At 43.3% G+C, this 27,632-nt stretch overlaps 1 protein-coding gene across 6 annotated transcripts in view; it reads left to right on the top strand.

Moving 5' to 3' along the window:
- LOC120734919 (kinesin-like protein KIF20B) overlaps positions 1-27,632 on the top strand; it is a 52,955-nt gene that overhangs the window by 8,693 nt on the left and 16,630 nt on the right. For 3 of the 6 annotated variants that reach the window (XM_040034044.1, XM_040034038.1, XM_040034039.1), the window contains exons 15-30: positions 1,022-1,161; positions 1,257-1,374; positions 2,555-2,723; positions 2,995-3,149; positions 3,411-3,830; positions 4,228-5,360; positions 6,374-6,512; positions 7,217-7,339; positions 7,519-7,579; positions 8,030-8,155; positions 8,483-8,616; positions 9,793-9,948; positions 10,276-10,443; positions 13,610-13,735; positions 15,721-15,831; positions 18,375-18,584. In XM_040034044.1, the coding sequence (XP_039889978.1) occupies positions 1,022-1,161; positions 1,257-1,374; positions 2,555-2,723; positions 2,995-3,149; positions 3,411-3,830; positions 4,228-5,360; positions 6,374-6,512; positions 7,217-7,339; positions 7,519-7,579; positions 8,030-8,155; positions 8,483-8,616; positions 9,793-9,948; positions 10,276-10,443; positions 13,610-13,735; positions 15,721-15,831; positions 18,375-18,584 (3,489 nt within the window). The remainder of the gene's footprint in view (positions 1-1,021; positions 1,162-1,256; positions 1,375-2,554; positions 2,724-2,994; positions 3,150-3,410; positions 3,831-4,227; positions 5,361-6,373; positions 6,513-7,216; positions 7,340-7,518; positions 7,580-8,029; positions 8,156-8,482; positions 8,617-9,792; positions 9,949-10,275; positions 10,444-13,609; positions 13,736-15,720; positions 15,832-18,374; positions 18,585-27,632) is intronic. The other 3 variants (XM_040034043.1, XM_040034042.1, XM_040034040.1) reach the window with 3 other exon arrangements.

Here is a 27,632-nt window from a genome sequence, read left to right as displayed (position 1 = left end):
CTGTGGAAAAACCCGGGGGGGGGGTCAAACGTCGAGCCCTGGGGCTAAAGTAGACCACTGGGCTCTGCATAGTTCGAATCACTGTGAGACAGAGTCAGATGTTAGTGGTGTTATAGCAAAGTGGAAGCGACGCAGAGCAGAGTCAGCAGTTGCTGAGCTACATGATTCAATTCAATTCCATTTTATTTACACAGCAACAGTCGCCTCAAGGTGCTTTATACTGTAAGGTAGACCCTACAATAACACATGCAGAGAAAAAACCCCCTATGAGCAGCACTTTGGCGACAGTGGGAAGGAAAACTCCCTTTTAACAGGAAGAATCCTCCAGCAGAACCAGGCTCAGGGAGGGGCGGGGCCATCTGCTGTGATTGGTTGGGGTGAAAGAAGGAAGACAGGATAAAGACATGCTGTGGAAGTGTGAGTCAGTGTGAGTGCATGTGTGCGACTGTTCCATGGCAGTTTGGGGTACATGCTGTATGAGAAACGTGCTGACTTCAGTAGCTTTGCCCGTACTTGCTCTCGAACGTGACTCTGCAGCCTCAAATTAATTTGTCTATCACGTGCAGAAGGACACGGAACATTTTTGATATGAACGCTCTGCAAAAATGTTGCTTCATAATTTGACGAAGTTCTCATTTTTAATTTAACTGTGAAACTTGGGCAGTCTGTACCTAAACCTCATCAGACTCCTTTAAATGGTTTGTTGCAGAGGTCTAAAGGCAGAAAGCTCTGATCTCAGCTGCAGCCTTCTTCTGTCTGAGAGGGGCAGCCAATCACACCAAAGGGTGAATGAACGGAAGCCCAATATGAGAGAAATAAGGGTTTTTTGAACAGTGATTGTTTTATCCTCATGTGCATGTCTGCAGTGGACGACTGAATATAATTATGCTCTTCAGTCAAATGCAATAAGAAGTCATCAGCGTGTGTCCACAGAGGATTATCAAACTGTGTGAAAAGGTTTTGTCTAAAGAAGTAAAAAAGTACAAAAGCTCATGTTATGTTTTGCTGTTTTGTCCCACAGAGGCAGGCGGTGCTGTTAAACCACCTGCAGGTGCAGCTGAAGAAAGCCAGAGCTGAAAGTCTGCTGATGGAGTCCCGAGTCCGAGAGGACATCGGCAGAGAGTTCTCGGAGCTTTTCTCCGAGATGCAGAACGATTACAAGTGAGACCCTTTTAGAGCTGTCCTAACAATCCAGGGGGGATTTTATTTTGACATCTGAACTCAAAGTCACGCGAACGTGTTTGTGTTCGGCTCAGTGAGCGTCTGGCCAGAGAGAGAGAAATCCTGGAGGAGCGAGCTGAAAGGAGGCTGGAGATTTTCAAGAATCTCATCAACAAAATGGCTGCTGGACCCAGTGGAGAGGCAGAAGCCGTGGTAACACAAACCTTCATTTACGTTCTTCAAAGTCCTTCAGTTATTGTTGTCTTTACCGCTTTGTTCTGTGCCTGCTGATTCACTTTTGATTTAAACATAAATGAGATAAAAAGAAATCGCAGACTACAGGTGGGTAATCCTCTCCGACGTCACATCGTCCTCATGTGAAACAACAATAACAGATACATCGCTGCTGGATAAGATAAGATGACCTTTATTAGTCCCACAGGTGGGAAATTTGTTTTGTTACAGCAAAAGTACAAAGTTATGTAGCAGAAATTAGAAAATACTGAAATGCAATGCAATAAAATAGAATAATATATACAATAGAATAGAATAGAAATACAAATGCTATATACAACTGAGTAAGAAAATACAAAAGTACAACTTCGTCAGAAGAAGGATTGTACAAGAATTGCACATATAGCGGTCTTATTGCACATGTGTGGGTTTGATCAGCTGCAAAAGTCTTTGTTGTGGAGTCTGACAGCAGTGGGGAGGAAAGAGCTGCGAAATCTGTCAGCTAAATACCTGAAATAATGCTACACGGTGCCATGTGCCCGGCTCTTTGTTTGCTTCCTGCCTGCAGCTGTTTGTTCAGTCTGTTTTCATCACCACGTGTACAGCTCAGTATTGTAATGAAAAACATGCACGCCCTGACGGGGTCGCTCAAAGCCCAAATTCATCACGTTTCAAGCACATCTGTGATGATCGTATTTAGAATAAAAGATGAGCATAAGGCAAATATAAGCACTGAAGTAGCCTCAGTGGTGGTCTGTTGTAAATGAGTGAAAATCGAACACAACTCGATAGTTTTTGTTTGTTTGTTTTTTCCTCGAGTGTTGAAAACGAGTTTGTGGTTTCCAGCTGCAGGGGGCGGCTTTCTTTTATGTTTTGATAAATGTTGTGCTCAGAGGTCCGACCTCGAGTTTCTTTAAATGCTCTGAATCGTCACAAATTTCTGTGCAGTCGCCTGAAGTGTTTGATTTAAACTCCAACAGGGAGAATTCTCCAAAAAGCTGTGGACCTCACTCTGTTACTGCAGGCATAACATGCATAAGGGATGCTAATATGTTGTTAGAGGTACATGTATACATGTGCATGTATATTATTATTATTACCTCTACATTAAATAGGATTTCCAGGATGCGCCCACTAAACTGTTTCTTTCTTCCTGCAGGACAAATTTCTGAACTCCTGCTCCTCTGAACTGGTGGGAGGAAAGAAATCCACTGATGCCGCTCAGAGAAGTGCAGATCCAGGCCGAGCAGGGCCTCGGGCAGGTGCTGAGCTGGAACCGAATGAAGGGCAGCAGGAAGCCCCGGAACCGCTGGCTCACAAGTGCAATGGTAAAAACAAGACGGCGAACACAAATCTATTAGTTTATTCGTCTAATTAAGCAGATGGTTTGCAGATAAACACCCAACAGCGTGAGCACATGGCCTGCAGAAATACTTTCTGTTGGATGAAGAATGCATTTGTAGCTCTGTTCAGCCGTAGCATAAAAATGTTCTCTGATAAATTTGTGTTTGCATATTTGAAATTAGTTTTGAGTGGCCAAAATGAAGTATTACTGGTGCCGTACTTTTGTTCCTTTTCTCTCTTACTTAAATGGTGTAGCCAGAGGAGATGAGAATGAGGAGAAGAGGACAGTCCTCTTCGAGCTCCAAGAAATGTCATCAGAGGTTTCCCGGCTGGAGAAACAAGTGGGAGACCTGCAGAGGACGGCAGAGCTGGCCCAAGAGAAGAGCTCACGTGAGAAAGAGCAGCTGCAGGTGAGGAGCACGTGAACAGGAGGAGGTGCTGTGTGGTCTCATCCGTTTCTTGTCTTCACAGCTGTAACCGTCCATGTACAGTTAAAAGTAGCTGCTCATCAGTATTTATTACCCAGCCTGGTTTGTCTTGGTGGCAGTACAGACACTATAAATTACACCTGTTTACTTTTGTCTGCATTACATGAATATCTCTTTTCACATTTCATTTCACGCCTGTTTATATGTTAAACTGGGAGTAATTCCATCATTTCAATCACTCAGGGGGCTTTGACAGCTCTCCAGAAAGAGCTCCGAGCCAGAGAAGAGGCCCTTGCTGTGTTGGAGGGCCAGACTTTGGGAAAAGAGGAGGCACTAGCATCTTTAAAGGAGGAGAGGAAAAAAAGGGATGAGGCCGTTGCAGCAGTTGGAGATCTAAAGCAAAGTAACGAGAAGATGCTGGAGTCCCTTGAAGAAGAGAGAAAAGGCAAAGAGAAAGCAATGGCAGCCCTGGAAACTGAGAGGAGAGCCAAGGAGGAGGCCATGGCAGCGCTCGCTGCTCTTCATGAAGAGAAGAGTAGCAGGGAGGAGGAGGAGAGGAAGGAGATAAGCAGGCTGGCAGAGCAGAGGAGGCACGAGGAGGCGGACGCGCTCCGACAAGAACTGGGAGAGCTGACTGTGAAACTGGAAACTGCAGAACACCAGGTATGATTTTTACCCAGAAATGTGACCAGAAATGTTAAATCGATCACCCCGAAGACGGTGACGGCCCTGGAAACAGTTTACAGCGCTCTCACACATCAGTCGAGATGTAGTGATTTTAATGTTTTTCTATGTATCAAACTTCTGTATAAAAGTGTGGCGTCAGGAAGAAGATCCAACTCAAATATCTGTAGAGTTAAAGTTGTGGGAGCTTCCAGCTGTGGTGGGAATAAGAGGGCAGCCGAGAGTTTGATGCTTTTGTTTGTTTAAACTCCAGAAAATGCCCAAATTTTTTGTGTGTGTGTGTGTGTGTGTGTGTCTACATGTCGTTTATATCATGTGGAATTTTGTCTCTTGTGTTTGATTAAAACTCCCTGTGCTTACCATGAAACTGCCGCAGGTGACCAGCAACGCAGAGAGAGCTGAAAAAGCCTTTGTCCAACTACAAGCTGCTCAAGCACAAGTGGATGAACAAGCCAAGGCGATTCAGGAGAAGTGTTCCCAGATCCAAACTCTGACACAGGAAGCTGACAGGCTAAAGCAGGAAGTGCACACCTCTGCAGTGTCACAAGGTGCGAATGAGAAACTGCAAGAGGAAGTGTCTCAGTTTCAGAAGAGCCTGGCTGAGGAAAGACAGAAAACTGAGGCCAAGCACAGAGAAGTGCTGGATCTGGAGCACGAGCTGGCTGAGGTCAAACAACAGCTGGCACACAAACAGCTGGTCCTGGACCAGCAGCTGGAGCTGTCGAGTCAGAAGGAGGCATCTTCAAAACAGGAAGTTGAAGAACTGCAAAATAAACTTAAGCAGCAGGGAGAGATGTCACAGGCACCACTGGATGATCTCCAAACTCAGCTCGAGTGCCAAAAACAGGATTCCAGAGAGGAAGCAGAGGAGCTGAGAGGAAAACTCGAGCAGCAGACGGCGGCCTCAGAAAGGCAGGTCGAGCAGCTCAAAGAGAGGCTGCGAGAACAAGAAGCATCATCGCTGCAGCAGCTGGAAGAGTTGAAACGCAGACTGAGTGAACAAAAATCCGATTCCAGCAAGCTCGTGGATGACCTCAGACAGAAGCTCAGCGAGCAGGAGCAAGCTGCAGAGCGCCTCAAGACAGAGCTGGAAGACGCCAGGATTCACTCAGAGGTTAAAGAGCTCAACAGGATGAACTCTGATCTCCAGGCTGAGGCTGCGTCACTCAGGGAAAAAGTTTCCAATATGGAGAAACAAAAGGAGTCCTGCAAAACCGAAGCTCAGCCGTCGTCCTCAGAGACCAAGAGGATGCTGGAGGAAAAGGACAGTCAGATGGAGGAGACGCTAGCAGAGCTGCAGAAAGAGCTGCTGGAAAAGGATGCACAGGTGACATCCCTGAAGAAGAGTTTGCAGGAGGCTCAGGAGCAGCGTGAGGAGGACGAGTGCCAAGCTGTTCAGGAGGCCCGACGCAAGGAGGCCGAAAGGAGACGGGAGCTGCTGGCGGTGGCGCACGAGGCCATCGCTCAGAAGGAAGCCGAGCTGAAGAAGAGAGACGAGGACATCAGCAGGTAACTCGTCATTGTGTTTAGATCTGAGGCAAGTTGGAAAGTTGGGCCTGTAGCTGCTACATCATCATTGTTGTTAAGCCCAGTGAAACTGATCAAAGCCTTTTCATGTTACATTTAGCTCAGGATTACAGACGCGTCGGTTCCCGCTACAGCCGGAGTGTAAAATATCTCCGCTCTCAGCCCGGCTCTCTAAAATCCCGCCTCCGCCTCCCTCGCGTATCTGCTCTTCCAAATCACTGTGAAACACATGCTTTCAATCATTCTGATGAGTTTTATCTACAAGAGTTGCTATTATGAGAAACTCATCAGCCCAGAGCTGAGCCTGCCTTTGTAATGACTGCATTAGTGCGCAGCTGCTCTCAGAGCCAGCGCAGAGCTCACAATGTTACTGATGGTAAATGAGAATTCTTGCTGTTTGAGTCTAATTATAACAAAAAATCAGGAAAGATGAAGCCGGGTTCATACTGCAGGTCACAAACATTGTTCCTCTTCACCTGAACAAAACTATTAAATGTTTTTATTTACCTACATCTGTGATGATTTCATGACTGTATCAGGCGAACATCGAAGAATATTTATCTCTAATTAAAACCTTGACTCGATCAGGATGAAATTAATTGTTATAGACCGCCTGTATTGATAAAGGTGTTCGTTCATAAATTTCTGCCCCTCTCTAATAATCTGGGATCTAGAGATGGTTCTCTGGAACATAAAACTGGTTGAGTTGCTAATTAACAATGAAAAATGACAGTAAAGGGAATACTAACTAATGAGAAATGTATCGCTGTATAACAAATTGAATTCTCTCTGTAGGTGTGTTGCTCTCCCAAACTGCTGTTTATATCCTCTCAAGGAGAAAAGTAACAGAGAGTGGGAAGCACTGACTGTGTTGTTCATCATTTTTTTTTTTAGAACTTATTAGGCTGCTTTGGTTTGTTCGTACCTTTGAGTCTGGTGGACGTTGTAAAAATCCAGCCATGAAAGAGTCTGAACATCGTGTCTTTCCCTCTCAGGCTAAAGGAAAACGCCAAGCAGGACTCGGAGAAGGTGAAGAGCCTCAGCGTGGACCTTCAGAGGAAGGAGGAGGACTCTTCAGACCTCAGAGAGAAGCTGGCTGACTACAAGAAGCAGATGCAGCAGGTCCAGAAGGAGGTGCACGCATTATTGGATGTTTCAGTCTGTCGCTCACACTCCTCACTGCTGATGCAGTTTACTGCAGCACATCAGCTGCTTCCAGCAGAGTTCTTACAGTTTTATGTTTCCTAATTTGGTTTATTTTATTTAGATTTTTAAATTGAGTTTAGTTTTGGTTGGTTTCCAGTGTGAGTTTGACTGTTTCAGTTCAGTTTTATTTACTTTAAAATGTTTAGTGTCAGTTTAGTTTTGCGTGAATATTAGAACTCCAGTGCAAAGATGGCTTTAGTGCCAGTGAGAGGTCAGGATTGCTGCTAATTCTTAAATAAAGTAGATCCAGTGATCTACATCAGTGACAGCAGGTCCTTAAAAGAACAAACTTGGCTTAAATTATGTTTCGATGTATCTTAAATGTTTTTAGCCGTGTCCTCACAAACATTTCAGACATGCACCACATTTATCCTCACGGTGCTATCAGGAGTGAGCTGGACCCCGTTCATGCTCCAGTTAGGCTGGTACAGCCCTGAGCAGCAGAGCTCTGAATCACAGTTAACCTGCAGAGCTGCATGCTGGGAAAAAGTCTAAGTTTTTACTTTCAGAAACCTTTAATGCTGATTTGTGTTTGTAAAAATAGTAATGAGTGCTCTGTGGTCTAGTAAGATAGATTACTGTGACTGAGTAAAGTCAGCTTCAGATCCTTACTTTTTGTCCTTTTTGTCCAGATTTCAGCCATGAGAGACGAGGAGAAGGTTCTGAAGCAGAAACTGTCCGACGCTGAGAAAGCAAAGAAGCAGCTTCAGTCTGACCTCGCCGGCAGAGACCGAACCATCCAGCAGCTCAAAGTGGTGAGGTCATCCGTTCCTCCACCAGACACTACTCACTGTGTGGGAGCAAGATCATCATGCTGCTGATCATAATATATTGTGTAATGTACATGTGATGATGATAACTAGTAAATGTGAGACAGTGGTTCTCTTTGTGGGGAGCGTCTCATGTTGTTGATGCCTTCTGCCTGCCTCTGTAGGAGCAGTCATCTCATGCAAAGTCTGACCAGACGCTGCAGCGCTACCAGCAGGCCTGTAAAGGTCAGAGTTTCTCTGTGCTTTACTCACTTATACATGTTGTTTTTCCCCCAAACACATTTACCTTAACGTTTAAGCCGTCCGTCCATTTTCTCCCACTTACCTTTATTGCAAAGGCAGCGCTAAGCTCCCCTTTCTCAGCCACCTACTCGCTTTCTTACTGAGTGAAGAAGGAAGAGTAAAAATCTGTCCTCACCAACTGTCTTTACCTGTGAAAGGTCCTTCAGTAAAGACGTTGGTGCTCTTCCCATGTTCACGTGTCCTGCTCTTAACTTCACACAATATGGACTCTTCAAATATCGCCAAACTGTTGAACAGGAAAAATGTTCACTCAAGCTTTCCCAGTAGTGTCTAACTGGTTTTTATGTTAGTAACCAGCAGAGGTTACTAACTTGTTCATCGTGGTGGATGTGAACCTGAACTTTTGCTGCGTGTGTTTTTGGTCGTTCGTAGAGCTGGAGGCCAAGGAGCGGGTGATGGAGGGCATGCGTTTGGCTCTGTCGGAGCAGGAGGATACTCAGGAGCAGATGGAGCAGGTCCTGGAGGAGAAACTTAACCTCATCCAGGAGCTCTCCAGTGGTAAGAAACAGGAGGTGAAAAGAAGGCAGGTTTTAGTAGTTAGAGGAAGTCGAAGGCTCTCGTACGGACACTGGCTCAGGTTCAGTCTTTTATAGTTCAAAGCAACAGTTGATCGACTTTGACCTTTGACATGCTCTACTTCTAGTTTTCATAGTTTTAATTATGCAGTAAATAGAGATGTTCTCTGCCCGTTTTCTTTCTCTTTTTTTTACGGTACTTCTTGCACTCTCATGTCTTACTAGTTATTGTAAAGCTATACTTAAAGTTGCATTTAACTTTATAGTTGCTGTGTCGTCAGTCTTCGTTCTGTGCTGTAAACCTTTTCAGAGGTGGAAAAATTGAAAGAGATGCTGCAGCAGCAGGGAAGTGGAAACAACACACACCAGCAGCTCAGCAACAGCCAATCAGATGACTTAAAAAGGGCCAAACAGGAAGCAGCTGAAGCTCAGGACAGCGTGAAGGTACGGAAGCAGATTCATTATTAGCATTTGTGTTGATGTCCCAGAACAGAAACGTTACCAAACGGTGTGTCTGCAAGTGGACTTTGAGCCCAGGACTTAAGATTACGTGTATATTATATTCTGAACGATCGTGTGTTCAGTCTTTTCAGTCCTGATTACAGTTCACGTGTCTTTGGCTGGTCCGATATGCGTGTTAAACAGCTGTGTGCGTCATCGTCAGGATGATGGGGATCATTTTGTTATGCTGAGGTCTGACTGCACCAGATCCTCATCTGCGATTGTCGAGCCTGATCTCAACAAACCGAGAAATAGTCTAAAACAAAAGTCAGCTTGTCTTCATGGACGTTAGTTACGATTTTGTGGCAGTCAGCACAATATCACGTCACCTTGGCAACCAAATAAATCAAGCTTTTTTTTTTTTTTTTAAACAAAAAAAAAAAAGAAGAAGAAATAGCAACTGTTGTTTTCAACCTAAACATTGATCTTTGTCTAAGTTTAACACCCAACTTCAACCTAATACTTTGTGTTCTGACTCTAACCAAGTACATTTTTGTTAAAAGAAAAAAAAAAGTGTGACATATAAAACTCCGACCTGCCTGCGTGGATGAAGTGACTCGCTCGAAGAAGAATAAACCTTAATAATAGCCGGGGTCACATTGGTTCTTTTTAGGACTGAGGGAACCGCTGTAGGAGACCTGTGAGAGAGTTTTACTGTCCTGATATTATGAGCTGCTGCAGATGGAGCGTCAGACTCCTCCACACATGCAGTTAGTGGGGTGAGGTTAGTTCGGGTGATTCTAAATGGCCCATAGATGTGACTGGTTGTGTGTGTCTCTCTGTGTTAGCACTGGGACAGCCCAGGGTGTACCCCGCCTCTCGCCCCATGTCAGCTGTGTGAGATGTTTCATTCCCACGTGACCCTGACTGGATAAGTGGAAGAAAATAGACAAATTTATTAAATATGTTTTTTCTTTAGACAGAAGGTGTAATTCAGTCTGCCAACTACACACAAGGGTTCATGGTTGAGTTTGGAGGAATTCCTGTTAGCAGGCCTTTGACTTTGAGTCAGGTTTGCAATAACATAGTTCAGCACCTTTTTTAGTTAATTTTAATACATGTTTGCAATTTTACCTTTTACTATTTTTAGTTTTATTACGTACTATTTTTGTTCCGTAGCTTTCTGCAGAGAAGCACCAGGCGGACCGCAGGAAATGGCTGGAGGAAAAAGTCTCCCTGATCAGCCAAGCTAAAGAGGCCGAGGACAAGAGGAACCAAGAAATGAGGAAGTTTGCCGAAGACAGAGAGCGCTGCACTCGGCTGCAGAGCGAGCTGGTAAGAGGAGGGCGATGCTAAAAACTGTCTGACACCCACCATCGACCAATGAGGGTTTGAACCGAGTTAGATTGTGATGGCCATTCAACCACTTTCTTATTATCAAAGGACCCACCTTACAATAAATTCAGCACAGACATGCGTATTAATAACAAACCTGATTAGTTAAAATGTGGCTTTTGCTTTCAGATATGTGCTTCACAAAGTTGCTTGTGATGCTTACAGCGGAGGATGATTTTTACTGATGGAGTTACTTTTTGGAGCGCAGCTTTAATTGGCGAGAATGTTGGTCGGGCATATATGATGCTGTTTCTCCTTTTCCGTCAGGAGTCCCAGCTGGCTGAAAAGGAGAAAACCATGGAGAATTGGAGGCAGGAGCGAGACACTCTGGTCTCAGCTTTGGAGGTCCAGCTAAAAAGGCTTCTTTCCAGCCAAGCAGAGAAAGACAAGCTCATCCAGCAGCTGCAGCAAAATAACACACAGCCGCCACAAGAGGTCAGTATAACACAACGAGGATCACAGGCCCCGGAGGCAGAGTCTTAAATGGGGCTCCTGTTATAAAAGAAAGATGGGAAAGGTTAAGCATGGTGGTTTAAGGCATGATCGTCTGTTTTATGTGCAAGATACGGGGTGATATTTGCAGTGTGTGTTTGAAACACCGTCAGGTAATATTATATATTTAGTATATAATAAAATAAGACTACAGCCCTGCTGTGTTTCACCTCAGTCTATTTACAGCCCATCAGTTTAAAACCTGCTGTGATGTGATGGATCACGGTTTAGTCAGAGGTGGACGTTTGAACTTCCTGCCATGTTTTATTTCTTTATTTAAATCTTTAAACAGGATTTATTGAAGAGGACTGAATAACGCCTCGTAGAGCGAACAGGTTATCTGTTCCACGTTTTCTGCATCCCTTTTTTGTTTTTTTTTTTAAACCTCACATACACCTTTGTGAATGTGGAACTGTATCTGTTTTAGCTTTTAGGCTTTTTATCATAGTATCATCACTCAATGGGACCGGGCAGTCCACCTAAAGCATAAAAGAGTCAGTTGGGGGAGGGGTGTTATAATTATGCACAAACCGTATTGATTTTAAAAAAAATTGGTGGAGATCTGCAGCCAGTTTGCTGCAGGCGTCTCTGTATCGGAAAAGCCACTAAGTGACGTAAAGGAAAGTCAATAAGTGTGAATGTGGGAAAAACAGCTACAGCATTGAAATATTGACACTGCAGTGCTGATTGCACACAGATATATGAAGTCACTACAGGGAACCACTGGACTTGTATTATGAGTGGATACAGTTTCAAATAAAATAGTGTCGAGCCCTCAGACAGCACATCCTCTGGTCCTCTCCATGCCTCTCTAAGGATGACTTTATGGGTTGAAACCCTACGCTGTAACGTACGCCGGGACCTGCTGTGCATTTCTGCAGATATTTAAGTATCCGTCATATTTCTGCCGCCGGTTTTCAAATTTATTCAAGAAAATGGATCAAAACAAAAAGAGAAACTCATCCAATGCAGAAGGAGCTGCTACCAGCTGATGGTTAGTCACTAATGGACAGTCCACACTAGCGTTGTCTAGGTAACCGTCTAATACATAACCCTCCTCCCCCCGTCATATGTCAGTCAGCAGTATCGTTTGGTCTTATTTATAGTTTAATTCAGTTTGAATTCTACTGAAATCGCTGAATGTCATTGGCTTTCTATGATATCGCTGCTGGTCACTTCCTGCGTGGCCGCCCTTTAGCCCCTCCCACCAGCTACGTGAGTGCAGGAGGTGAGGAAGAAAGGAGAGATGAGTCGAAGCGAGTAAAATGTGACACCCTTGTGTCTGGATCTCTTCAGATATGATGTTTGATAGAACTGCAGCGCGAGTTGTTCTGCCTTAAGTTGTTGAACAGCCACTGCTGTTTTTTGACCTCAGGTGTGACAGGACAGAAAGTTTGATCATGTTTGTTAAAAAGTTGTTCTTCCAGTGTTGTTTTCATGCTCCTGCTGTTTGCCATGACTTTTGTGCAGCGAAGGTAAAAATGCTTCAGGAGGTTTGCAGCTTACCTCCTGTGCACGCTTCAACATGGAGTACTGAGATGGAGGTCTGAGTCGCAGACAACTTGATGGAGATTTTAAAGGGGAATGTAATAAAATGTTAGTCATATTTTTACACAACTCAATTTTATCATTTGGTATCGTCTGCATCAAATGTATCTTTAATAAATAAAATAAGAGTTTCCTTCGCTGTGTCCATGTTTTGATCAAGTGCAGAAACCTCAATAACCTAATACTGAAATGTTGGCATCAAGTTGGTGATGGAATGAAAAGAGTTCCTGCTTGTTGCCTCGGTCGTTTAAAAACGTCTCCGCACAGCAGTGATAATGAACGACGGGGATCCGCCGCACCGGCCTGCTTTTGATTGTTAGCTCAGTTAAGTTGCCGGTTCCTCTGCCGTTTGTCCAAACGTAGTTCTTCATGTTCCCACTTTCATGGAAGTTAAAGCGGCGTAAACGCTTCCAAGTTTTAATGGAGCCATAAATATAACAAGTGTGTTTTATATCCATTTATTTTAGTCTCCAGAAAACAGTTATTCTTCTTTATCAGCTTGTTTCTGTTTGAATGGTTGCAAACTCGCCAGGAAATACTAAACCGTGCCCGCTGATCTGATTATTTTCCACAACAATAACAAATAAAAGGAAACCAAAGAGAAAACACTTCACAGCCGTTCGTAACAAGAAAAACACGAAGCCTTTATATCTGAGCGATGCACAGAAAATGAGTTTCAATTATATTTTTTCTTTTTTTGTGCTGTTTATCTTTCTAGTCATACAGAACTTTAAATTGAAGCCACTGTATATGTTCCAGGATGATTCAAAGTCAGAGACCTCAGTTCCGATGTATTGGAAGCAATTTTGTTGGTTTCTTAAGAGTTCAACCTTTTCAGAGCGTTCCTTTTATTCTGTGGTGAGGGGAATGGATTCTACATCTGCAGGCAAACAGGGCTCCCCCCCGTCTCTCCCTGTGTATAGGAGGTGTACCACTCTTAAGCTTTATGTAGTGCGAGCTATTGTGTTCAGTGCGACGTCTTTAGAAAGTATTAAACTTTCTACTTTGACCTTTCGAAGTTCTTCTTCTGGCATTGATTTAAAAAAATGAAAAGCTCATCTCTGTTCGTCAACGTTACATGCTGTTTTCCATAAAGTAATCCCTTCACGCCTCAGAGTGGCTCAGATCCAACTCGACACCTTTTGCTTCCTTCGGTCTCCTCCATCTATGAATATGCAAATTAGTCCCAGTTTCTATTTCCACCCACCGGCCTGCAGCTCAAACATACCTGCTCACCTTCGACTCCTGCTCAGATAGCATACACTAGTCTAGGCTGGGCTAGTAGTTGTAGCGTTGGGGTAATTCAGGCGAAGACGTTCAAGCCAGAAACCAATTCTGATGGAGGGTGAATGGGTCGGCAGCAAGCTGATGAATCGGGAATGTGCCGGGAGGTGTGAGAGCGAACCGTATCGGTGTATCAATACAAAGGAAAATGAATTAATATGTGTTGAAAGTCTGTATTGTCAGCCATCTCTGGCATGTTTCAAGGGTCTCTCAAAAGCATGAAATTGAAGGTGAGCTGCAGAAAACGTGCTCAGTGTCCATGAACTTCCTGTTTCAGGGCAGCGACGGTGGTCCCAGCGTGGCGACGCTGCAGGCTGCTCTGTCTGAAAAGGAGGCAGAGATCCTGAGGCTGACGGAGCAGCTCGAGGCCTCCACAGTGACACAGGAGGACACAGTGACACAGGTCAGTGTTTTAAGCCTTACTCGAGTCAAACAAGAACTTTTCAAAATCAGATATCCACCCATGGTCGCATTTGAAAGGTGGCTTTAAAGATTTGTGGTTTTAATCCTCCACACTGGACGGCAGTGGTGCTTATCTTCGATTTATAGCCCCGTTCAGACGTGCACTCTTTTCATCGTAAGACGACAACATCTGAACCTGTCGGCTTCATGTCTGGATGAACGTTCTGCTAACTTTTACTTAAAAGTTGTTCTGGTAAAACCTTTTATGCCCTTAATGACCACCAGGGGGAAACTCCTGTGGTTTCCAAAGCACTGCAGGTCCTGTAGAAGTCTATCAGGAAACAGCCCTTGGACGTGACCTCTGTAAAGCCTGAGACCATCCAAATCTGACTTTATCAGGCAGGGAGCAGAACGCATCCTGTGTCTGAGCAGGAACCGAGACGCTTAAAAATGTTCAAGGATGCTTCGACATCTTTGCGCCCTCAGATTACTCCTATGGTTTAAAAGTATGTTAGGAGTGCCTTTAGCTTAAAGCTCAATGTTTTTATGTAGCATCTGTCAAAACTGAGGAGTCTTTAAACAAAGGGCCGTATTTTTAGTTTTACATGGAAAAAGAGAGCAGATGTCAATGAGTGCATAGCTCTGTAGTTGTTTTATGTTTGAAGGTGAAGATGGCGGGCAGCAGGAACATTTTTTTTCTCTTATGTTCAAACAGATGTTCGTTTTCATTTCTCAGCGAGCAGGTCAGAGGATAACGGGACGAGAAAAGAGCTTCAGGCGTGCAAATTTGCTTTCGTTGGTTTGCTTAGCGCTTCAGCTTCAATGTAAGAAGTGTAAATATAATGAAAAAGGCAGAGGACGCCCGGATTAGACACATCTGATCTCCATCTATAAACAGAGGCAGAAGATGAGCAGAGAACACGGACAAACTGGGCTGTTTGTAGCAAGGAAACGTCTGGTATAGTTTACCTGATATAATATAAAACAATCCCTTCAAGAAAGTACAACAATGCATACCAAATTGAAGTGCAGTGGTCAGTTATGTGCTAAAAATAACTCGCAATAGGTGAAATCTGCCAGCTTTATTTCTCAGACAGGCATGAACATTTTCACACTTTTCTCTCTTGCTTAAACACTCAAAGTTCAAACCCTCATAGAAAAATAAGTCCAGCATTATAGAATGAAACCAAAGACCCGCGGCTGCCGTCTCAAACAACAACGTCTCGTCGACATTGTTGTTTGCTGGGGAGAAAACCTACAAGCACACAGTACAGCGCTTCAGTGCTAGAGATCGAAGATTTATGTAAATTAAATAAATTTGACAAGCTGAGCGCATTCTGTACCGTACAGGAGACACGGCACGAGATTGATCGACAATGATCTACAGCCAATCAGGACGCAGAACACAATGAGACGTAAAAAAAGTGAACCGCATTAAAGCGAGGGACCACTGTACTCTTATTTTATTTCCCCTCATACACAGCATCTCATGGAAGTAGAAAAATTGTATCGTCGGAGCAGCGAATGAAAAAATCCCACTAAAATTGGTGACAAATCGTTAAGTAAAACAAATAAAACGAATGAAACTGTGTACTTCTTTGGTCCACCCATTCCTGGGACGTGTGGGTGAAAATCCCCTGATGTTCCAGGATGAGTGAATGTTTCCTTTTAGTGTTAAACACCAGCTGTGAGAAACCACAAAGATGAGTGTGAATGACAGCACTGAAGGAAACGAACTAAGATCTAAACCCTGACCCTGTATATGAATAAAATCATTTCAATGGAGTGTGTGTGTGTGTGTGTGTGTTGGAATGTGAACATATAGAAGTAAGATAGCAAAGCTGTACCTGTACAAAAATATGCAGTGTCCAACTTGTTTGTGACTTTTATCACTTTTTATGTCTTTTTTTCTGCAATTTGTAGCTTTGGGACCAAAACAATCAAAAGACGTTAATAATAACATGAGATGTTTTCTCGTTCTGGCAGCAGCAGGCTGAAAACAAAGAGAGCTCTGCTGCTCTCATGGAGAAACCCAGGAGTGAAACCATCGTCAGGAAGTCTGGAAGGAAGGATACCAGAGCGTCCGTCAGCAGCCAGGTAAGCTGCTGAGATGACACGAGTGCAGGAACAACAGCTGTGTACTGAACCTCCTCCTCCTCCGGTCTGTAGATATCCCCTCACACACAGTCCTTATTAGAGTCACAAACCAGTGTGTGGGATACGTGACACAGCCTTTGTGGTGCTAGAGCTGGGGAGTGGCGAGAGGCGATTTTTCTTTATGAACCGATAACGTACGCTCGAGTCGGCGCGTGTGCTTGAGCCACGGCTCTTTTGACTGGCTGTGACCACAGTGGTGAGTTTCCGTGTGCTCAGTTACAGCTGCATTAGTCAGCCGACTTTATTCCCTCTACTTCACCTTCTCCCTTTTTCTCCAGAGTAATAGTGACACACAATAGTAGCCACAGAGTTAACGTTATAGCCATAAATAACACATTACAGATAACATAAAACTAAGGCAGATTTGGCAATTTGAATTAAAACATAATGCAAAAACCAGACTGAGAGATAATAACAACACTGTGTATTAAATTAATGATACAGATCAAACAGAGGGAACAGGAAAAGGTCAGATACAGTCTGCAGCTGAGGTCATGTGACTGGAGTCATCGGAGCGTTCTTCCAGTGCGGTCCAGCAGCTCTGCGAATAATCCAAACACATTCAAAGAGGATTGATTTGACACATTGATTCAAAGACGAGCCAGCAGTGAGTTCTGCCTGCAGCTCAGACTCCCCCCCCCCCTCTTTGCCTTTTCGTTGAACCGTGCGTTTGGGCGACAGAATTTCTGTATCGATTAAGTTTAAACTTTGAAGTTTGAACTCACCACAGTTCTTCCTGTGGTGGCCGTACCCTCTGTGGCATCTTTGCTCTTTGTGTGAGTTCATAATGTTCTTCATGGCTCTGGGTGCTTTGGTGCACGAGTTTTGGATCTAACAGACCCCTGACGGTGTTGTCCAATACGTACTCTCAACTTAGTTTGTGGATATGCTCCCTCGAACCTGCGACGGATCTCCAGCAGGCGTCACTGTTTCCCCTCTCTCCAGCCTGCAGTAAACAGAAGAAAAACCAAAGAGGCTTCTGTTGGAGTCCTCATTATCAGGCACTCAGAGCACCAGCTCTCAGACTTTAGACTGTAGGTGGTTGCACTAGAAGCCAATTGGTTTCTGCCAGTTCTGGACTTCATCCAAATTCAATTTCAAAGAGAAGACAGCTTGATGAGTTTTTAATCTGCCGTGTTTGGCCAAACACTAATTCCTGTCTGCAGCCTTTACAACACCTGAGATTTTACTACATCCAAAATGAATAAACCAACAAATCCAAAGTATTTTGCGTAAACACTAACAGCACATAATAAGATTCACGTGTGAAGTCAGTTTTAAAGCGTTCGTGCTCGAGGTTCCAGCTGACTGAGGCCTTTCACAGCATGTGAATGCAGATATGTGATAAACTGCCTTTAGAGGTCAATAAGTTGCAGGACTGCATGCAGCAACTTTTCCCGTATCTTTCACTCTCAGAAAAAACAAGCTTCTTTCATTTCTGTCGACTTTTATGCTCAGTGTCAATTTTTGCACGGCCTTTGTTTTTTTTTCCTCGTCAGCGAGTCTTTTCGCGGCGTGCAGATGAGCACTTCAGAAGTTGTCGTGATGTGCTTTTCATAACCGGAACTGTTTTGAGTCGCTGTCTGCTTCAGTGTGGGTCGTGTGCTACAAAGCAGGATTTGTGGCTCAGCGAGGTGACTTCAGGGTTAACCCTGAGTTTTCAGGGTCACAAAGTTTTTTTTGACTTCCTGCTGGCGTGCATCGCCATGGTAACTTAAGCCACACACCAAATGTTCACCTGAGCAGATTATCAATAAAAGCCAAAATCAACACACATAAAAAGCATCACATAGCGACTAATCTGTTAGCGTCACGTTTCCTGGACGATCCATCAAACCTCGACTCTGTGGGACGACAACAGTAAGAAGGTGTTCAGTTTTTAGAAACGTCTTTCCTTCATGAGCATCACTGAGAAATGTGCTTATGTAGCTGTCTTATTCCTTGTTTTTCCACTTAGCTGTGAGTCATTTTAAAACCATTAACCTGCACACTATTACATCTTGTACAAAGCCTTGGTACCAGGTTGAATTTGACTTCTGTTGTTTTAATTGTTCCTCACTCGCTCTCAGACTGTTTAACGCTGCGGGGCTTCAGCTGAATGACATCTAAACAACATGGAAACTTAACTACATGTCACATGTTTAAATGATGGCGCTGTGAGAGTCGTCTCACTTACTGCAGAGATACAGCTGTGACGTGCTTTTGCTCTCGCTGCTGCCGTGGCTCTGTGCCTTTTGTGATGTCGCTCCTTATTTTAACCCACATCACTTCTGATTGGCCTGTTCATGGTCACCTTTCATGTGAGGTGATTTACAGCTGATGGCTCGGCTTTTTGATTTGATAACACTCAGCAGTTGTGCCAACTGGCCTCGACACCTTTATTGTAACAGGCGGAGAAGCCTCGATCGCCAGACCTTGTGACATTTCTCTCTGGAGTGATGATGAAGTGACCCTTGACCTTAAGCCCACATGTGGTCCCGCAGGTTTCGAGCGGCTGTCCGTCAGTCCTGGAGTCCTCTGAGATTTCCACAGAGGAGGGCAGAATGAGTCGCTTCCCTCGGCCTGAGCTGGAGATCTCCTTCAGCCCGCTGCAGCCCAACCGCATGGCTCTGCGCCGGCAGGGAGAGGAGGGCGCCGTCACCGTCAAAATCACCCGCTCAGCACGCAAGAGGAAGAGCGGCGAGATGGAGAAGGTAAGAACCAGTAAAATGAAAGCTGCTCGTCATCAGGATCATCGAGGAAGTAAAAATCATAAATTAGGAGGTTTGTTTTTGTTATTGGCTGAACTTTGCATTTAATATTTCCCACATTTCCAAACAGGTGCAAAAATAGTGCGCACGCAAACATCACACTTTAAATGAACCCACACTCGTAACAGTGCGTCCCTCTAGGTTTCCCAGAAATAAATCAAATGGGGGGAAAAACCCAACTGCACACAGAAGCCTGAGCCGTGATCCAGTTACAGTTTCCAGGTACAATCAGGGGTGAGGGTTGTTTATTTCTCCACCATGTTGTGTTCAGAAAATCTTCTCTCAGCTCCATTCATCCAGCCGGTGCAGGCTGAGCATGGTTGTCCTAACACGTACCTTTTGCAGCAGCAGCTGTAAACAGTGTTAGATTTGTTGCTTTCTCTCCAGCAAAGAGAAAACGAACAGCTGTGACGTGAAAGTCAATTTATGCTTATAGGAATTTCTGCACTTCATAGTCTAACAGTAAAGCAGGCAGCAGCAGTTATTCAAGTTTTGTTTTTTCTAATTGGTTTGTAGTTTTATTTCATTTCAAGTTTTTGTTTTGCATTTAATTTCACTTCAGTTCATTTCCAGATTTGCTTGTTTCGGTTTTTGTTGTGTTACTGTCATGCACGGTGTTTGTCAGGCAAGACTTCAGTTCACAGCTTTGTGGAAGGCAGTTGGTTCAGTCCTGCAGACGAGCTCCATAAAAAATGTCTGTAGTTTCTACACAGATGCACAGAAGCCCTTAAATTAAAGCTAAAAGTCTGAGCTTCGGTCGGGTTTGACTGGTTGCCAATTTAAAAGCTTCCTGGTGTTTTTAATGCTCTGCTGGATCTTTGAGTGGTTGGTTGGTGACGAAGAAGTTTTGCTGATGTTTTTCAGAATCACTCTGACGTAAATGTTTCCTGAAACATCTGCAACAGAGCACCGCCGCAAATGACCACACACAACACAGATGCACATAAAATGTGTCCAGTAGAAAACATTTTTCAAGGACCAAAAAAAAAAGTAATTTTTATTTAACATATTTTCCACAACAGTCCCACAAAGAGCTCCATGTAACTGCCAGGAGCTCAACGTGTAGTCTGCATACTGTGTAGGCAATGTGTGACTCACACAAGTAACAAAGTCGATCCATTCCTATCTGTGCCATCTGGAAACGGATCACATAAGTTTTCATCCTGTGAAATGGTCAGCGCCGCGGATGCTCTGTGATGCTCTTGGAAACCAGTCCCAGAGTGGGCTGAAGGGGCTTCGTAGAAACGGCTCTCAGACGGAGGCATGTATAGAAAAGTGAAACTGCACTGGAAGCTGAGCAGAACTGTGGACCTGCGCTTGGGTCGCTCTGTTGGCTTTGACCAATCCGAAGGAAGCACATGTAAATATTAAAGGGAACATGAATACGTGCACACACCTCTGGTGGTGCATTAAATTGTACAACTTCAGTTCGTTGCAGAGAGGAAGCAAAACCAATGTGTGTGCATCTAAAGAAAACATAACAATCATTCAGAGCGAAGTATGGAAATAGAATATTTTAAACATCGAGTACGGTTCATTTTTAGCGCCAGTAACGTTATCCAAGTGATTCCTTCAGATGTAACACATTCAGTGCAAACACCAACACATGTAGCAGCCACATATGACACTCATTCATCATAAATACCAGGAGAAACACTCATACTTCCCCCTGAGAACACGTTAAACGACCCCACACTCACAAGCAGACGAGGTCGAGTGCAGTTTATTCGCTTCGTTCGACGTATCGCTCTTCCTGTCTTTGGCCCAAAAGATTAATGCTTGTTGCAGACCTGTGTGTTACAGATCATTCACTCCTTCTGTCACGCTGACAGACTATTTTGAAAACTTAACATGGCTGTGTTCAAGAAACTAATTTTTTAAAAATATGTTGATGTAAAGTGAAAAATAACACACTGCAAATATTTCTTTGTTTTGTTTTTAATTGATGGCGACTCAGCTCAAAGTCAGCGTTTCCTTTCTCTGTCAGGATCGGGGGTATCCTAAATGATTTTTATATGTGCTTCCAAATATAGCCACACTGAAGTGTTCTGGTTTTCTCAATAACATTAGACGCAATTTTCCAGACCTGTGACCGTGTTGCTCCTATAAACGCCACGTTGTCCTTATTTCCATATAATCACAAGAGGCAATGTGTTTGGGAGGCGCTGATAAATCCAGAGTGCTGAGGCATGAAAGTGCCTTATGGCAGTAATTCGTACTCACACGTGCTCAGTGTTTTTAAGTTTACTACTGACAAAGTTAGTTTAAAAGCAGCTTTGTTAAGACCCAAGAGTAAAGTTTCCCATTTAGAGCTTGCCAAACTTTGGGGTCGGGTCAGGTTAGCTCTAAGCCGTGTCTGGGTTAAGAAATGTCGTCTTCTTTGGTCATTACCCAGAGCTCGTGGTTGTAGGTGGTGGTAAGAACGTAGGATGAGTGTAGGTCGACATCTTTGCCTTTACACTCAGATCTCTCTTCTCTATACAGGAAGTCCTGAAAATGCACAAGAACCTTTTAAAGCAGCAGCATCGCTCGAACCCTTTAGTAGGATTTGGTTTTTAGTTCAGTCCAGCAAATCACACTGACGCTTTGCAGCAACGAGGAGCTGTTTATGGAGGCGATTCATTGGGAGAATTCTGGTGTGTTTTGCACTTTTCTGTTAAAATGCACGACTCTGATCAGTCCACAACAAAAACTAGTTTGGGGGTTTCTGTGATGTAGAACTGTGGACTATATTTAACATCTCGACCTTATCCTGGCACGTCCACACATTCAGGTTTTGTCACAGTGGCAACAGCAGCATGCAGCTCGTATAAAAGCTGACTATCCGACATGACTGCACCGCTGTTACACGTTCCTCTCCTGCTGTGAAAACAACTCACTTTTGTGGTCATCATATCTTTCAGTTTGACATCCTTGCTCATGGACTCGTTGGCACTGTTTGACAGCAGATTTCACAGGTTCAGGCAACAATAGGAACTGTTTGTGACCAAGAGCAAGGGCATGAAGGGTGATGTAAACAAGCAGGATCAAATTTGGGCTTTGACCATACAGAGAAAAGTAAAACCAAATGTTAAAGGAAATTTGGTTTACGGAGATTTCTCAAACATTGAGACAACAATAGGACGATGAGCTTTCACAGATGAAAACTCATTACCTCTATAGTAAGGGAACATGGTGATTAGGGCTGGGCCATATTATACCGTTCACGGTAATACCGGTATAATGTTAGGCAACGATAGGAAAATGAAATATCGCGATAGAATGGGAGTAAAACGCGCATGCGCAGTGCCTTTGTTTTCATACGCACATGGTCGATTGTTGAGTGAAACAGATGAACCAGAATTGGTTTGTAAAAAATGGTGCAACTTCCGTGATGTGGAAACTGGTTTGGTGTTTGTCCGTCAGATACACAACAAAGCACATTTTTTTGCAGAACATGCAAGCGGCCGTCGTTATTGTCGTATTTGTCGGACTAAGATGCTCTTAAATCTGGGAGTAATCTGGGTCCTAAACAACACTGCAGCATCACTGAGAGTTAAAAACTGTCTAAATTCTTTCATCTTTAATAAAACGATCAGCATTGCTGCTTTACCAGGTGTAACTATAAAGTTTAACTTCCAGGCATCCATGAAAACAAAAGTTATTACATTTAAAGGAAAGCAGGAGGGTTAACAGAGTTAGAAGTTAGCAGGAAGCTAGCGGAAGTTAGCTCGCTAGTTTCGCTAGTTACCTAAGCATGATATAGCATGTTCTGACTGAGAGATTTCTGAAAAAATTCAAACGTACAGCTCTGCTATCACTTCCAACATAAATGAAGACGGGAAACTAAGCAGCAGTGACGTTTGTAGGGTTACTGAAGTTGGGCTAGCTGGTATATAATGATGTGCTACGTGATCGCTAGCGACACAGCTATGTTAGCATAACATAAACAGTGAAGCTGGAGGACGAACACTAACACTTTTCCACTTATAAAAGTTAACGTGAAGGTTCCTCATGGTTAGAGACAAATGCAATCGCATGGCAGGATGCTGTAAACGGACCAAACTTCAGTCAGGAGAACAACTGAGATAATCCATCCACAATACGAGGTTAGTCATTAATATACTGCAACAACATGGGAATAGAGCAGCTGCCAGAGAATTCAACATTAATGAATCAATGGTACAGAAGTGGAGGAAGCAAGAAGAATGAGTTTAATAAAGTTTGATTTATCTGACTGCTTTGTTTCGCTTAATGTGCCTTATAATCCCGTGCACCTTATGGTCCGAAAAATACGTACTGCACACTGCAGTTTAATGTTGCAAAGCAACTCTTTTTAACTTCAGTGGATATTATACATGGTTATGCTCAGGATATGTCAGCCCATTTCTACTGGAAATGCCTTTTGGTTAAACTTTCAGCAAGCAATTTGCATTTGCACTGTTAAATTTTTATAAAGCTTTAATGTACATAAAAACCAGCTTCTTGTTTAAGTGAAAATAAATGGAAGGTTGTCTTTTTGCGCTAGTAATGTTGTGGAGTTGTATTTTGTCTCGCATCAATTATATCGTCAGTTATATCGTTATCGCAAATTTTCAAATATATATCGTGATAAATATTTTTGGCCATATCGCCCTGCTCTAATGGTGATTGTAGAAGGCAGCTTTCATTTGTGGGAGAAGTGCATTTCTCAAAAATAAAGTGTACAAAGACGTGCATTTTAATGACAGCAGTCACCTCAGGTTGTTGTCGTAGTTTTGTAACTGAATCTAACTAAAAAATGAATTAATACGTTTTATGTAAATGCTCTTCAGACTCCATTTGCCTGATCCGTCATGGCACTCGAGCCCTCTTCACTCCACAAAAAGCGCACCTTGTTGAATAAAAGATGAAGATCATATTGAGTTGGTACCAGGAGGAAAGTTATTTAGAAACTAAATGATTCAATGTTGTGATGAAGCAACTTAAGATGTTCCTCACTCGTGTGTTCTTCATTCAAACTTTTAAAAATTGGGGTTAAAAAAGGGCGGACGAGTAGGGCAGAGGATTATTTGCAATAGTAGTGCCAAGGAGGTACTCGAGTGTTCGGCGCTGAGACCGCGTAATGGTCTGTGTGAGCTAGAGCTCCGGTTGTGTCGTCCGACCACGTCTGTTGGACAATACTATTAATGCCGTTCAATGGAAAACAGACAATAGAACTTATTTTGAGGTGACTGCTGTGACACCAGTGCTGCTGGTTTGGCCCCATACTCCTCTCTCATCTCCTGACACTGCGCCAGTTAGTTAAATCTGATTTTATAACATCGAGCAAATTATATGGAAACGGAGACCTTCAACAGCTGTACTCACGTGGAAAAATGCCTTTTTAAAGAGGAAGAGCGCTCCAGTAGAACCAGATGTTTGGGTTGGTGAGGGAACGCAGACCACAAACAAAGAACACGCACATTATTATAAAATGGATTACAATAGAGTTAGTGGTTACTATAATGTGTTTGAATTTGTTCAGCACTTTGTTATAATGTTACAATATTAAGCATCATTAAGGTTGGTAAGGGTTCATACCCCTGGGAAGGTATTAGCAAGTGTTTCATTCATCATTTTTATAGCATTACTACTTCTTAGTGTGCCTTTTGTAATTATACATGTATTATTATGACTATGATCACGATTACTCCTTACATATTTACAGCATGTTCAGCAGTGATAGCTGTACATGCTGTAACAGCAGGATAAATGTATCTGTGTTCATACATGACATAGTAAAGAAGAGTCATGATATATAAATGATGAGTCATTTACAGCAGGTGTAAATACTCCTGCTGCTGTTTTGGTACCAGCAGCAGGAGTATTTATACCGGGGTAAGAGCCGTGCGATGGAACCCAAAGTAATTCCACTAATGACTGTAGTTCTGCTGACTGGGCTCAGCTCAAGAGAGAAAACTGGAACAAAAACAGAAGGCAGGGAAGTAATGAAAAAAAAAGATGAATGGCTTTGTGTTGGGAAGGGGCTGAACCGATGTGACGTTACATCAGATTTTATTCTCGGTATCTGGGGCGCTTCAGTCAACATTTATGAACACGAACACCGCTTTTAAAAGGCAGTCTAAAAAAAACCCTCACAGAGACGCTGAGACAAATTCTGCACTAGATTTGTTTGTTTGTTTGTTTGTTTGTTTGTTTGTTCTAAACAATGAGACGGTCTAATAAAAATCCTCAGTTAAAGCCCAAATGTTTCATGGAGTAGAAAACATCAACGGAGGCATCCTCATCTGTGCATACAGAAAAATAAGGCGGGAGGTTGTGGAAGAAGAAGGTATACAGGAAACAAATGAGGGGGAGGAAAGTTTTAAAATCAGAGTGAACTGGGCCAGTATAAATTTGAGGAAAAGTGCAGAGGGAGGCAGAGGCAGCGCAGAAAATTGAGAGATTGGTTGAGGGTATGGAAGGAGAATGTCAGCCAGGAAGGAAGAAAAGAAACGAGGCAGACGGGAATCACAGAAAAGAGACAGCAGAAGGAACACAACAGCACAGTCGAGAGGATGGTAGGAGGAAACGAGGGGAGGCAGGGAGGAAAGAGGAGAAGAGGAAGACAAAAGTAGCACGCGAGCAGAGACGAGGGGTGGAGGGAGTTTGGATGGCAAGATGAAAGAGGAGGGATTGTGGGTAGGGCTGTCGGATAGGAACACAGACTAAGAAGCAACGAGGGAGGGTAAAAAGCGCAGCATCTGACACGGCGGTGACAGTTACTGCTAACCTCACCGTGCTCGTAATGTTGGCTTCCATTAGAACAACTCTTATTAGCTTCATCGGGCGTCTTTTAAAGTGTGTACACTTACTGCACCGTGCTCATCCACCGCTGTGTTTTATTGTCTTTGCACAATAAAGCCTTGCATTACCTCTGACATGTAGGACGTACTAACTAACAGGGATATGCTCAGAGTGGATTTGTTATGCTAATTTCCAGCTCCATAGTTGTCCTTAGACTGCACTCCAGTAAAATCTTGACTTATCTTATATTTGACTTAATGCAGACCAAAAACACATTGTGGCATCTGAACTTGCAGGTAAGGAGATCAGGTCGTGGTTCTGCCATTAAAGCAACATGTTGTCAGTTATCAAGCTGGAAATGTTGCAGATCGTAACACCTTCAGGTGTTTCTCTTTGAGCCTTTTTCCATTAAAGCTGTGATGTTTCGCCCCATAGTCAGATATGCATTTTTATTGTCTTTTTTTCCTCTGGCTGGGAAAGGCTGCAAATACCACGGGAGGGATGTTTACGTCCTCCTGTCTCTCCCCACATCATAGGTGGATGTACACTTCCTTTATGTGAAGCAGTGATGTGGTTTGTGGGTTTAGATTGGTAGAAAGATAAGTTTTAATTTGAAACAGTGAGGTTTGCAGATTCGTGTTTTATGTATTTGTTTTGATGATTTCTGGAAAGTGACATTGCTTCAGAATTTTATATCTTTGTGGTATTTTGAGTGCCGGCAGTTTTATTAGTTTCATTATATCAAAGGAGACGGAATCTCTCTGATGTGTCCCCAGCTGGGCAGCTCACACCAATGCAGTGTGGACAAACAGCACTACAAGCCAGAGCAAAGTGTGTACATTTAGATACGAGCACAGAACAATTTGTTCAGTTTCTGTCGTCACCGTAACATCATGTCTAAAACTTTGCAGAGTGAGTAAAGACGAGTCGTCTTGATGCATTGGCTGCTGTGATTGCAGCCATTCCCCAACTCTCTGTGAATGGTACTTGCGGTCTTTGATCAGTGGGCTTTGATCAGTGGGTTTTGGTCAGTGGTTGTTGATCAATGGTCATGAGAATTTGCATAATTAAGATTAAGGAACTGACCTCCCAGCCCATTGTTCCTTCAGTGGGCTGGTTTCAGTCATTATGCAAATGTACTGTTTATAAGATTGAAACCTGCAGTCAGCTGAGACTGAAGAAGTCACCTGGATGAGTGACGAAACGTTTCTCCCACTGAAAACGTCCAGATGAACAGAATCGACTTTTGGAGGTAACGATGAGTCATTTTCTGAGATGAGGGCCGTGTGAGGCCTTTGTGCTCCCACATGTAGGTTTGTTTCCTCCATCATTTTAATTATTACAACCTGCCTTCAGTTACTGACATTAACTCTTCCTATGCATCCAGTGTGGGGTGGATTACAGTGTACTGTGGCTGCATTGGCTTTCTTATTTTTATTTTTTTGTGACACTGTGTCAAAAACAACTCATGTTCGTGGTAGCAAAATCCTTTCTCCCACCATTTAACGTATAACTACATGCATTGAAACAAGGCAGTGCTTGTTCTTTTAACCACAATAGGGTGTGTATGTTTTTGTATTGCTTAAAGTGACTCACAGCCAATGTTCTCCTACGGTAGGGAATAAGTAGAGGATATTCGCTGGATCTTGTAGAGGCTCTGTAATTGACTAGTCGTGTATCGGCCCTTCAATCTGTCTCTCTGCGGGTCTGTGTGCCGGCAGGATCTTGGCCTATCTTTGATCCAGCTGAGAGCACAGGCGGAGAGCAGGTTCGTCACTGATTAATGGGATCACTCTTAATAGAGCCTCACAGAGGTCGCGGAGAGACTGGGAGTCGGGAACAAACAGACATATGAAGTCCTCACAGTGTCAGCTACTTTATTTTATTAAGCTCAGTTTCCTGAAGAAAAACCTTCATGTTCAACACAAATGTAGTAGATTAGTCAGAGGTGGAATTTGAGGTTTGATTTAGTGCTTATCTGCCACATTATTAATAGATTAGCAGTTATTTCTCTTCCCTCTTGATCTGAAAGCCGGCGTGAGCGTGGCGAGTAAAAATGAAACCTAGCAAGGGTCATTCTTAGAGGAGCTCTTTTCAGCTTTAAACTGGTTAGTAAATAATAAATTAAATATTAGCGGTGGTAGGCTCTAGGAAATATTTGAGCAAAATAGAATTTTAATTATAGCCTGTTTAAAAAGATCAGTGCGAAGTTCAGTTTTGCAACAGCCTGCAAATGATGCCGTA

The sequence above is a fragment of the Simochromis diagramma genome, unplaced genomic scaffold (assembly GCF_900408965.1).
Source record: "Simochromis diagramma unplaced genomic scaffold, fSimDia1.1 OVJJ01000176.1, whole genome shotgun sequence".
NCBI classification, from domain to species: Eukaryota; Metazoa; Chordata; class Actinopteri; order Cichliformes; family Cichlidae; genus Simochromis; species Simochromis diagramma.
Note: the sequence above shows the minus strand (reverse complement) of the source record. Positions and strands in the feature narration are given on the sequence as shown.